The sequence below is a fragment of the Citrus clementina genome, unplaced genomic scaffold (genome assembly GCF_000493195.1).
Source record: "Citrus clementina cultivar Clemenules unplaced genomic scaffold, Citrus_clementina_v1.0 scaffold_4, whole genome shotgun sequence".
Classification (NCBI taxonomy): Eukaryota; Viridiplantae; Streptophyta; class Magnoliopsida; order Sapindales; family Rutaceae; genus Citrus; species Citrus x clementina.
This window is the reverse complement of record NW_006262274.1, coordinates 25,452,956-25,466,055: the sequence shown is the minus strand read 5'-3', so window position 1 is coordinate 25,466,055 and position 13,100 is coordinate 25,452,956. Positions and strand designations below refer to the sequence as shown.

The window sequence follows — 13,100 nt, the reverse complement described above, 5'->3', positions numbered from 1 at the left end:
ATCTAAAATTAAAATTATTAATAATAGTTACTTCACAAAATATAAACGAAAATTAAAATTGGAATCTTAAGACTCATCCTAATTTGAGAATTAAAAATGAGAGATTTATTTTCAAAAAGGTGGAAAATCCATCTTCTATTCATTGGAATGATGATTCTGTCCCATTCACATTTCAAAATTCTGAAAATGCCCTCCCATAAAAAAAAAAAAAAAATTTGTAGCAGCCAAACCATTGCTGCCAAATCGAGCAATAGCAACCGCGATCCAGCAGCCAAACTGTAGTCGTTGATGTAGAGCAGCAAGTCGTCGCCATTTGGGCCGTTTTTGAGCAGTAGTAGCAACCGCGATGCACCAACAGCAACCGTTGTCGATGATGTCGGCGATGATGATGTGATGTCGCAATCTAGCAACATCAACCCAGTGCGGTTTTGATTTGTTGTTGCCGTTGCCACTGTTATTATATTTATTATTATTATAATGAATTACAATTAATTAATGTATTAATGTTAATGTTATTATTTATTAATGATAAAATGTATTATGATTTATTATTATTATTATTATTATTAATGATAAAGAATTTCATAATTAATTAATATATTAATATATTATTAACAATAATTATTACTAATAATAATTTTTGAATGAATAATCACAAAATTAAAATACAAAATAATACATACGTGTGTGTGAACTTTTTAAAAATTTGAAACAATTTAACTCATTTTGATTCTGATTTCAAAATAAAGTAAACACATTAATAGCAATCTAACTTATTCTGATTTTGATTCATACAGTTCAAGTAAATAACTAATTATGATTCTCATTCATCATTTCTATTTCAATCTATTCCGATTTCGGTTGAATAAACGTACCATAATTTGTTCGATATTTGTGTTTAATGTGAACAAAAGATAAATTATGAACTAATTTTATTTCAACAAGAACTATCTGATTTTTTTCTAGCTTTTTAAAGTGTTGTGATTAGTAGTTAATAAGGACCTATTTGGGATTGATATTGAAACGTCATGAATTATTTATTTCGTAAGTTTTAATAAAAATAATGTTTGGTAAATTTTTTAAAATTGCTCATTTCATAAGTTTCATTATTTAATCAACAATTTAAAAAAAACTAATATGGATTGTTTTTTATGAACTATTTATTAATTAAGCTATCATAAATTTTTAAAGTTCCTAATATAATTTTAATATTTTAACAAAGAGACATTTATGTCATATTTTTTTCATGAATTCTAATATATAAATAAAAGAAAATTTAAACTTATATCTACTTTAGTTATTATACTATGAAACAATATTTTTGTAATAGAATTTACCAAATGGATGTATTATGCTTTTAAAACTCGCATTAATAGCAACAACATTTTTACAAATACTAAAGCTACTGAAACTATTTTTTTTAATCAGTAGCTTACTTCATCTTTAGTTAAACAATTTATTTCATCGTCCACTACAGTCTCAAATTAGCCCTAGATAAGAATAAAAAATAATTAAATCTTAATTTTACAGTATCATAAATACATATATAGTCTGAAATTATTAAAAGATAAATACTAAAAAAATAACATATCAAAATTTCTTTTGTAGAGGTAACAATATCATGAATGATGAGAAAGTGGTAAAAAATGATGAGATTCTTGTCACTTATGTAAGACGTGATAACATGCAGTTCAAAATTTTGAGGAGAACTGGCAATAGATAATATTTTAATCATTCAAGTGCTCAAACGATTGAGAATTTAGTCACTTGATTGTGGAATGAAAAAACAACATTTTTTTTTAATTGACAAATAGTAATGAAATCCGTGTTATATAAGTGAGAGATTATCATCTTAATTTCAAGCCTTTATCATTTTTTTCTCACTTCACAGTTCCTATTAGTCTCTTTTCACATTCACGTTATTTTATTCTTCACTTCTCTTTTTTTTTGTTTTTTTTTTAATTACGTTTATGTATTTTCTTACCATGCGACTTTGCTCTATTTAGACATGAAAAAATCACATTTTGGTTGAAATCATTCATAATGCTATAAAATATCAAATTACGTGATAATGAGTACTGTGTTTTCTATTAAACATACATAGATACGTAGGTGTATTTAATTGACATGTGTTTAACAAATCCACCATAATTTATAATTCTTAAACTAACTCATTTATATAATTGAATATTATTATAAGGATTCACCATAGTGCGGGTCGCAGTGTCAAGTTATTATGCATTATCTTAAAGCCATGTGAGACTAACGTCTCTCATATGCTATTTTCTAAGGATTTTTACACTTTTTTTATAGTATTTAATTTTATTTAATTCAAAAGATTTTCATTAACAATTTGGAAAATACTCCATAACACATTACACGCTCATTGGGTGCCAAATAGAAAAAGTATAAAATTTTCAAATAAAATGCATAACATCCAACAAATATTCGTTCTAATTTCCAAAAGGAAAAACAAGTAAAAAACTGATAAGGAAACACGTTAATCATTGAGACGGTGTGGTTTTAAAAGGAGAACCGACGTCGTATCAAGCAGATGCTACCTTTTAAAAACAGGAGCATCTCGGAGAATCTTCATTGCGTAGATAGTGAAGAGAGGGAAGAAGGCAAGCCATGAATGCTCCCGACCGTTACGAACGATTTGTCGTCCCCGAAGGCACCAAAAAGTAATTTTACATTTTCAGCTAACCATACCTGTCAATATCAGCTTTTTTCGCTGTTTTTATGATTACTTGAATTTTGATTTTAGGGTTTCGTACGAGAGAGACACGAAGATTATAAATGCGGCGTCGTTCACTATAGAGAGAGAGGAGCATACAATCGGCAATATTCTTCGCATGTACATTTAAATTAATTTGTGCTATCTTTGTATTGCTTATTCGGTTCAAGCGTTGCTGGATTAATCGCTAATTACTCCTTCAATGATGATCAGGCAATTGCACAGGGATGAAAACGTTTTGTTCGCTGGTTACAAGCTCCCTCACCCTCTTCAGTACAAAATAATTGTTAGGGTTAGTTTTTTATTTTTTTATTTTATTTTTTATTTTTTATTTCTATTTTGGTTCCATTACGCCGTAATATTTTTTTCTATTTTTTTTTAAAATTTTGGCCCTAGTAATTTTTTACAAAAAGGTTGACAGAATTTTTTGGGTTGAATGTGCCCAATTGAGTCAAGAAGTTGGTTTTAGGGTTTATGAGTGGGTTTAAGTTAACTTTGCTAAGCATGATATATATCTGCAATTCTTTTATTGTTTCTTTAGGTTCCTAGTCTTCTGTTTTGACTCATTGTTCTTACGAATTTCTTTTAGGTTTAAGGTTTACCAAGTTTTGGTGGTTTAACTTATTTGCTCCGAATTTTGTAGATTCACACAACTAGTCAGTCTTCACCAATGCAGGCGTATAACCAGGCCATCAATGATCTAGATAAGGAACTTGACACTCTGAAAAGTGCATTTGAGGTGAAGCATCTCTAGTTTATAACTATTCTTTTAATAACTTCTCAGTGTTCTCCCTCTCCCTCTCTCTCTCTCTGCCGGTAAGATGTGGTGCAATATTTCTTAGAAACTATTGCTCTCTTGGTCATATTTTATTCTACATTGTACCAATCTTAGGAGAATTGAAGTATCATGTGGCTTTGCATCACAATACTCGTATAACTTTATGTACTTGATAAGGTAGTGTAAAATAGTTGTGTCTAGAAACTGGTGTTTGCTCAATGTGGATGCTTTGCTTGTTCTTGAAGTATTCTTTGGAGCAATATATTCTGGTAAGCAGCTGTGACTGTGGTGTATTTGGTAATATTCCTCTTTATATTGATTAGACATGCATGTTTTCCAAATGGGTTGGTTTGTAGGTGACTATTTTCCCGGGTATCAATGCTTTCTCTTTTTTAAGTTTCCTTCTTCTAGCCTGATTAGGATTGGTGGTTTCCTGAATTGGAGATTCTCTATGTGGTGTATGATATGTGGAATTCTGAAATTTTTTGTATATTAGTTGCTTAAACCAACTGCTTAATCTTAGTTAGCCAGATGCTTGGAGATTTGCTATGTTGGTGTATGATTTGTTATCTTGTCTTATGTAGTTGCAGCTGAAGAGAACCTATGTGTAACAATAGTCCTGCTTTTAAATGGATACCTATGGTTTAATATAAGAGATTGGCATGTTTAATCATTTTGAGATGTGCGGTTCAGATTGTTTATACCGGCTGTCTAAATTTCATAGGATGTAAGGCACATTGTGTGAAGCTAGTATGTTACTGAGAGAATAGCTCGAAGACACGGCTATTAACTTTAGTTTTTATTGAGCAGTTTCTAGATGCTTGACATAAGCTTGTAATTACTGTAACTGAGAAGAAGTAAGCCTTTCTACATCTTCGTGTGCTTGCGATTTTACTCTTTGAGTACTCTGAATTTTACAATTTTCAATTCCTGGTTGTAGGCTGAGTTGGCGAAGCATTCGAGAGTTTATTAAAATACCTATGAGGAAGCAGTTTGTGTTGTCAGATGGGCTGTCTCTTTTGCTGGTCGGAAGGAAGAGAAATTTTCAAACATTTGCCTTGATCGGATGATTGTAATGAATTAATGACTTTACAAAAGAAGGAATGACATAATGAATGTGAATATTTATTTTGTCTAATAGATGTTTTAATTGTGGCACTCGTTAACATTTGTGTACTGGAGTTCATGCTTTCCTGGTGGTTAGAATCACTCTTGAGCGGTGTGTTGATTTCCGATGCAGGATTTTAAGAAGTGGTCTGGATAAACATCCAGCACTTCATATTGAATGCAATTGTTTTTATATTTTAGATCTGCAACTATCATAAACTATTGGTAGAAAAGATATTTGTTTGTTGTGGATACTGGAATGAGATATGCTACAATAGTCCCATTAAAGAATAAAATCCCCAAGGGAAATCGTCTCTAACAGTACCTTTTGTAGATCATAAATGTTTGAAGAAAGAATACCTGTTTGCTAATTATCAGTTTTTCGAAACACATGGTAGATAATTTTTGTTTTCATCCATTAACTACAGAATCATAGCTGTACATCCATGTTGTTGATTGTCCTTTCTACCTACTGTATTTTCTACAAACAATCTGGCCCCTTTCCTACGGTTAATGTCCTAAAGATTAAAGCTACCTCACTTCGCTGGGATTGAAATTTACATGACACTGAAGTCTTCATCCAGTCCATCCAACTCTCCTTTGAAGTCATGTTGTTTGATGATCAACACAGAGGTCCTTACCAAGAAATCCGAGCCCGAAAGTACATCCCCTATTGGACCCAATTCTGGACACTGCTGCCAATCGTTCATACCTACCGTCAAAATCGAGTTCGCCCTCTCTCCTCGACCTACAATGATGAGTGCATATTGCCCTTCCAATGACCTGAGTGTGGCAAAAGTTTCAGATGAATTAGCAAGATGCTTCTCAGCGTAAGCAACATGGCCTTCAGCCACTTGCCTCTCGTAGAATTCGGCAAAGCATTCATCATCTATTTTCATCTCTTCTTCCAGCTCCGCGGTGTTGTCCTTGTAAGTTGCTGCTCTTCTTTGAGGATTTTCTGAATTGTCAAGGAGGAATCTTATGACCGTGAGTTTAACTGCCGGATGCCTTGCTACTCGACTGGCATAGGCTAATGCCTCTCGATCATCCTTGCCTCCTATAAAAATGACTGCTACATTGAGAGATGCTGCCTGTGATCTTGATATGTTTTCTATCGATCCGAAACCTCGATCGACTAGGATCCCAACAGAACACGTGGCATTCCTAAGCAACTGTTTGTAACAACAACGTCAAATATGAAAATGCGACTACTAGAAGATTAATTATTATATGCAGGGAAATTTGAAGTTTATCTTATCAGCTTGTTGCCATATATATAGATACCTTGCGGTTAACATATCTGAATCCAGGATGGCCTTCGTCTAATGTACCGTCCTCTAATTGTCTCTTGTGAAATGGTAATATGATGAGTGAAACCATCAAGTCCTCCGCTAAAATGCAGATGTCTTGAGGCATGCCACTGAATGTTGAAAGAGCAAGCATTCTTTTGAGGGTGATGCCTCCACCATTTTCATCTACATAAGATTGGACTGCTGTGGTGATCTCCTCTCTCATTTCCATGACTGCCTTGTCAGTCAGAGTCACGGTGTCTATTCCTTCATTCTGTACTAAAGTGGCAGCGATTTGGTCTGTGAGTTCAATCATGTCGGTGACATAAACTACAACTCCAGGGTTAGCTGTTCCTCGAGAAATTTCCAAGAAGTTGAGGGTAGAAGTTATATTCTGCGAGCCATGAAGACAAAGCAATATTTGAAGCTGGTTTGATGGATCAAGCCATTGAAGCGCCATGCGCTTAGTTGGTGCATGTTTCCTTGCTCGTTCGATGATATTTTGCACAACAAATGGGGTGTGTACAATGGTGAAGAAGATCATAATCACCAATGAAGCAGCGGTCGTATGTGTTATGTAGTTATGCACCTGGTTTTGGAAAACGCAAACATTTTACCGAAAAAATGAAATCAGTTTTGTCAACAGACGATTGTCATTTCAATAACAAGTACACAATGAGAAAGATGTTTAGGAACTTACTGCTCCCATGATGGCCAAGAATATGTAAAAATGGCCCTTTGCAGACAGCAAAAGCCCCAGGGAAACAGATTCTGGCCAATGAAAGCCTAACATTAGGCCACAGATGACAGTTCCCACAACTTTGCCAGCTGTTGATATCACTATAAGAAAGAAAAACCTTCCCCATGTCCCTAAAGTGTCGGCTTCAAAAGTGAATAATTTAGCATGGAATCCCATCCAAAAGAAGAAAATAGGATAATATAAAGTGCTTAACAAATAGTTAACTTTGCCTACTGTCCACTTCGACATTCTCCCCTCAGATGGGAAAAAAATCCCAGCCATGAATGCACTGAGAATTGGGCTGTAGCCATAAAATGGGGAGCAGCTGCATACAGCAACCATGAATGCCAGTGACAGAACAAGATGTGTGCCTTTCATGGCTTTTCCTTCGGGATTTTCATTGTTTATCCAGTTCATGAAAACAGGTGAAACTTTTGCTGCAAAAACTGATTGGAATATTAACGAAGCACCCATTTTAATGGCTGACTGTATCTGTTCTTGAGTATTATTGCCTTGTGGAAGTACAAAGACTGCGCCAATGCATATGATGAGCATTGTGATCATGTCAGAGTGAATTCCCGCGGCCATTCCAAGCTTTCCTATATCTGATTTGCCTATCTTGAGATTTGTTATCACACGGGTTAATATATGAGAGCCACTGCCAGCAAGGGTGAAAGAGAGGGTGATAGCCACGACAATCTTTCTGTGAGTTGAATAATGCAGAAAAGGGGTTAGGCTGCAACCTAATATGAATGTTGACAACATTCCACCATAGGCCACTATGGCATCGCGAGTCGGTGGCTTGAAGATCACATATGGATCCATTTCTAGACCCAAAACAAACATATAGCATATCATTCCAAATTCAACTATATAATTCAACGTTTGAATCATCTCCAACTCAAATCCGTTTCTTATAGGCTGTATGTTGCCCAGAAATAACCCTATCTGCATACAAATAAAAGAGATAACAAGTAACTTAATCCCATTATATAGCATTGGACTAGAAGCAAAATTATCGGAGACTCGTTTCAGGTAAAACATTTCTGTTTACATTAATTAAGATTATAATTGTAGTTGAAGATGAAGCTGGTGCATGTGTAACAAATAAAGAATTTATACTTACAACAATATCAGAAGTTATGCGAGGCTGGTGCATAGGCTTTAAAAGGTGATGAGCAAGATTGGTTAAAACATAAGCCAATAAAAGACCAACAATCTTTCCCGAGCCGTCTGCAAAAGTTACACCAACAAAATCCTTGCATTTTTGTGCTGGTGACGTGCCATTCTTTGAAGAATTGTGTGACATTTTTCCTTTTCTTTATCTGTTATTGCTGCTGAAGCTGTTTCTTTGTTGTTTTCTTTTTTCTCTTCTTAATTGCAGAAAGATAATTGAAGCAAACGTTTACTGTTTCTTGATTTTCTCTGTTTCATGTTGAGCAAATCATCAATGCTGAAACTTTCTTGGAAATTTTTTTCTCTTTTTTTTCTTTTTTTTTTCTTTTTTTTGTTTTGTTCGTTCTTGCCCGCGTAAGTGAATGGCTGCAATTGATTGCTCTGTCAGGGGAGAAAATGGAGGAGTAAGTTAAGGAGATTAAGCCATGTAAACGGTTCATATAGAGGCTTCGAAGCCATTAATTAAAAGTAAAACAAAGAAACAAACAACAACCATAACAACAAAACTATGATCTAAGTTATTTTTCAATATGTGTTCTACTTCTTATGTAACAAAATCTTTGACTAACATAACTACATGAAGACTTTTGTTACATTGTCCAAACTTTCAAAGTAGAATTAAACACAAGGCATTGACCTATGATCATGACCCGATTATAGTCCCCGCATTGATTAATAAACAAGCATAAATCATGAGCCTCATGACTCATGATCTACAAAGCAGTTATTGATGATCATACTGTTAAATCTTCACATAAATTGCTTGAACAATGAACAGAAATCTCTGTTCTTCTTATCTGTTTGACGTATCTGAAGTGGAATAAAAAAGAAAAAATGTCCATTTTGAAAAATTTTCTTTCTAATTTTACATGAATTCATGTTTGCTCTGTTTTATCCTACCAAAGCCACGTATAATTACAACAACAACGTAACTGGTTCTTATAAAAGCTAACTGCATGCAAAGAGTATAAACACCAAAAAAAAAAAAATTTCTCTCCCCCGATCCAAGGCAACCCCCAAGTAAAAACTTTCCTTATTTTTTCCCCTAACTTTTTTCGGTTTGCTTGGAAAAAGTAATCAAAGGGCATTTAGTTTTCAAGAAAAAAGGTATAAGAAAATATATTTAGATGGGAGTGATTTCAAGAAAAATGTTGCCTGCCTGTGAGAGTTTCTGTTTCTTCTGTCCAGAATTGAAAGCCAGATCAAGGCATCCAGTTAAATGGTACAAGAAATTGCTTGCTGAAATATTTCCTCGCTCTCAGGTTAGGTTATTTTTTATTTTTTTCAGAATTTTTGTGTGTTTTGAATTTTAATTTATGGTTGTCTTATGTTATTTTCTAGAGGTTAGCTTGGTGGAGGCTTTTTTAAATTAATGAGTTCCGGGTATAATTAAAAATTCATAATTTTGAACTATGCCTTCATGGATATAATGTAGTTTTATGTGATATCAATTTATGTTCATTTCTTACTTCTTGAGTGTGCCCTGTTTGGTGGTTGACAAAATGATAAGAGGAAAAAAAAAAGGGAAATTGATACCTTGGTTAGCTCAGTGGAGATCAAATAGTGCAGAACTTTAAGTTTTGCTGGGTTTGTAGGCTGTAGCCGTTTCCGAGTGAGACCATCAACTAATATTTAAAACCAGTAGGAATAACTGCAGAATAAATTGGCACACTTTGAATTCCTTCTACGCTTTTACGTCTCAGCTTGATAGGGGTTGATGTTTTTCTGTGCCTTGGAAATGAATTTGCAGTTCATTTATATGTTTCATCGAGTAAAAAAAAAAAATCATCTCCATTTGTAATTTTGGCAGGACGAACAGCCGAATGATCAAAAGATCAGCAAATTATGTGAATATGCTGCTAAGAATCCTCTTCGGATGGCGAAGGTATAAGCTTATCGTATAATGTAACAGTTCATTATTCCTTTTGTACAAGTTTTTTTTGGAGAAGGAAGGAGAATGTGACAGTAAATAAAAAACAACATTTCCTCGGAGAAGAAATAGTTCATTTGCCCATATAATTATGCAAAAAGATGTGATACGGACAGTTTACCAAATTCGGATTTCAATGCATTAGATGCATAATGATTTATTAGTTATGATCAATGGTAGTATTTGCCAGGTCCTTGTTTGCAACTAGCTTGCTTGGCATCATACACATTCTGCTAGATCAAACACGGTATGGTGAATTACGAATGTTGGGATGCCAAACACTTTTTGAGTTCGTGATTAATCAGGTGGGACTTGTTGTAGGTTCGTGCCTTTCGGTTTGTCACCTATTTATTTCATTAAATACTCTGTTCTTTCTCAGTAATTCAAGCTTATGAAACCATCTCAGAATTCTTTATTTTCTTCTCTCCTTCAATTGTGCAGACTGATGGGACTTATATGTTCAACTTAGATGGTTTAATTCCAAAACTTTGTCTTTTAGCTCAAGAATAGGGGGAGGATGGGAGGTCACAACTGTTACGTGCTCCTGGGCTTCAAGCTCTTTCATTCAATGGTGATCTACACCCCTTGAGCATTAAATGTTCTTTTTTTTGTGAATCATTTATCATGGTCATGTACCTGGAAGATATCTATGAGTGTTTACATAACATTTTCAATGCAACATTTCTTAAAATGTCATGTATCTGAAACATATCCATGGCACATTATTGTTGGTGGCCTAAAGTTATTGCATAACAATTTCCTTAGATTCAGTAGTTTTCACAATCCACTACTCTTTTGTCTAATCGTTACAGTCCAGCATAACAATTATCTGCCAGCTGGATCTCTAATTGTTATATGCTGCACAGGTTTGGTTCATGGGCGATTTTTCTCATATTCCAACTGTATTTGACAATGTAAGTTTGCTCAGAATGTTACACTTTTTTCTCTCAAGTGTGGTCATGTGTCAATGGTTTGTTTGCCGTGTTCTTGTTCACTGGTGAATCTCTGACTTATTTTGCACTAATTTTTCCTTTGAATAAGACTTTTTTTTTTTGTTGTTGTCACTTTTCCTTTGAACATCACAACAACCTCCTCCAGATAAAAAAAGTCAGGTTGTTTCAGTTGTACTGGAAAATTATGGAGTTTCCATTTCAGATGCTCTTACCCAGAGAAGCCAATTAGTAGGAGAAGGTGTGGCAAAGATGATTCTCCTACACCAGATAGCATGATAAGGATTTCTTCTTGGAAGAATGTCGTGAATGAGAAAGGAGAACTTCTTGTGTCTTAGTAATTCTCTAGTCACAGTACTTAATTTTACAGTTATTACATTGTGTTGTGGACCTTCACATGATCAATAACAACCACCTCTCTATATTCCCTTTTTTCGTTTATCTCTCACCACTCTTTGAATGTGACAGGGGAGAACCCAAGAACCCAAAATTTTGGTCAAGGGTTTGCCTGCGCAACAAGGCAAAGTTAGCTAAAGAAGCTAACACTGTCCGAGCCGTCTTTGAATCAGTTTTTCATTACTTTGATAAGGGTGACCTTTGGTCTGCTCAACATGGTGTTGCTCCTGCTGTCCTGCTGGACATGCAGCTACTGTTAGAGAAATTTGGCATTCAATTTCATCAATTTTCTTAGAAACTGTTACCTTTACTGCTTTTACAGTATTTCTGCTTAAGTTGGTAGTTCTTTTTACTTCATTTTGGGTTATTATTTTAATTCATTTTGCAGGGCAAAATTCTCACATTTTGTTGGCCATTCTAATCAAGCACCTTGATCACTAGAATTTACTTAAAAATCCCAATATGCAACTTGATATTGTTTATGTTGCCTAGCTCGACAGTCAAAGGTTTAACCATCAGTGGCTATAACTAGTGCATTTGGTGATATGCATACACTGTTGTTTTGATGATTCAAATCTGGGTGCTGAAGTAACTGATTGGAACAGAAAATATCGATCAGCAGTTGATGAATGCCTTGTCCAGTTATCAGTTAAGGTAATTTTCGTTCTCCTTGTTCATTATCAAATAGCTGTCTTTCGTACAATAGTTATTTTTTAAAATATGGCTTTAAATGCAATATCAAGGGTGCTAGACAAACTTTTTTGTTGGATAAGTGTTTCCTTCTATGGTTTTCTCTATTAGCAAACAAAACTGAATATCATAGCTCAGTCTATATGTCCAGTTGTATAAATTCAAAAATATACATACAATAGCTGCATATAAAAGATAATTTCTGCAACCTGATTCTCTGATGAGAAAAGGAATATTGATCTTTCTTTGAAAGAGAAGTGCAAAACTAAGAGTTCTATATAATGCAGATTGGAGATGCAAGTCCTGTCTCTGACATGATGGCTGTGATGTTAGAGAACGTATCAAGCATTACAGTTATGACCAGAATTTTGATTTCTGCTGTTTACCGTACTGCTCAAATTGTGGCATTATACCAAATTTGACATACCAAAACAAGGCAAGATGGCATTTTAAGTTTTTCACTTATGATGTGATTTCATTTAATATTTGCACAATTTGCCATCTCACATGTCCTCATTATGATACTCTGTAGGCTTTTCCCGAGGCATTATTTCATCAGCTACTCCAAGCCACGGTCTGTGCAGATCATGAGTCCAGAATCGCTGCACATAGCATATTTTCTGTTGTTATTATCCCATCATCTGTTTGTCCCCATCCAAGAGCCACTGCTCCCTTCTCAAAAAAGGCTGCTGATCAAATCCAAAGGACTCTCTCCAGAAATTTATCTGTGTTTTCTTCTTTGGCTGCACTCTTTGAGAAGTTGACAAAAGAGCATTTCTCCTCAGAAGAAAATCTCCCTCAAGAATTGAAAGACAAACCCGTTCATGATGAAAATGAATTTGCAGAGTCCAATACTCCATCAATGCTGATCAGATTAAAATCAATAGTTTATAGTACAAAAAAGAACCCATCAACGGTATCTGCAGAAGAAGCTGCTGATGTTTCCATGCCAAGCAAACTGAACTCAACTCACAATCTATCTGCTCAGGGGAGGGGAGCTGGGCAGAAGGGTTTGAAGATGAATCGGAGTCCCAATGTTGATACTTTCTATCTCAACTTTTTAGCTTGAAAAGGCATTCATCAACTTTAACAGAAGATGAAGGAAATTCTAGAAGTATACCCCAAGAAACAGTATGTATTAATGTTTTATCATTCAAGATTTGTAAATTTGTGCTGCTTTGTCATCATTGGATGAGACCAATTTGCTTCTGATTTTAATATAGCAGATAAGTTCCCTTCGTTTGAGCAGTCACCAGATTCCCTCATGCTTTCATCCATTTGGGCACAATCCATCTGTCCTTCCTTTGA

The 13,100-nt window shown here is 34.6% G+C and overlaps 2 protein-coding genes and 1 pseudogene across 2 annotated transcripts; 2 read left to right on the top strand and 1 right to left on the bottom strand.

The window, feature by feature from the left end:
* Nucleotides 1-2,472: 2,472 nt before the first annotated feature.
* Nucleotides 2,473-4,737, top strand: LOC18043992 (DNA-directed RNA polymerases II, IV and V subunit 11). The gene is made up of 5 exons (XM_006439026.2): nucleotides 2,473-2,684; nucleotides 2,768-2,857; nucleotides 2,951-3,029; nucleotides 3,381-3,476; nucleotides 4,456-4,737. Exons 1-5 carry the CDS (start codon nucleotides 2,632-2,634, stop codon nucleotides 4,486-4,488), a joined length of 351 nt encoding a protein of 116 aa, XP_006439089.1. The 5' UTR covers nucleotides 2,473-2,631; the 3' UTR covers nucleotides 4,489-4,737.
* Nucleotides 4,738-5,121: 384 nt separating this feature from the next.
* Nucleotides 5,122-7,967, bottom strand: LOC18043991 (cation/H(+) antiporter 28). Its single transcript, XM_006439025.2, has 4 exons — nucleotides 7,777-7,967; nucleotides 6,612-7,598; nucleotides 5,907-6,500; nucleotides 5,122-5,794 (listed from the first exon to the last, which is right to left on the bottom strand). Exons 1-4 carry the CDS (start codon nucleotides 7,957-7,959, stop codon nucleotides 5,180-5,182), a joined length of 2,379 nt encoding a protein of 792 aa, XP_006439088.1. The 5' UTR covers nucleotides 7,960-7,967; the 3' UTR covers nucleotides 5,122-5,179.
* Nucleotides 7,968-9,929: 1,962 nt separating this feature from the next.
* Nucleotides 9,930-13,100, top strand: LOC18043990 (annotated as a pseudogene).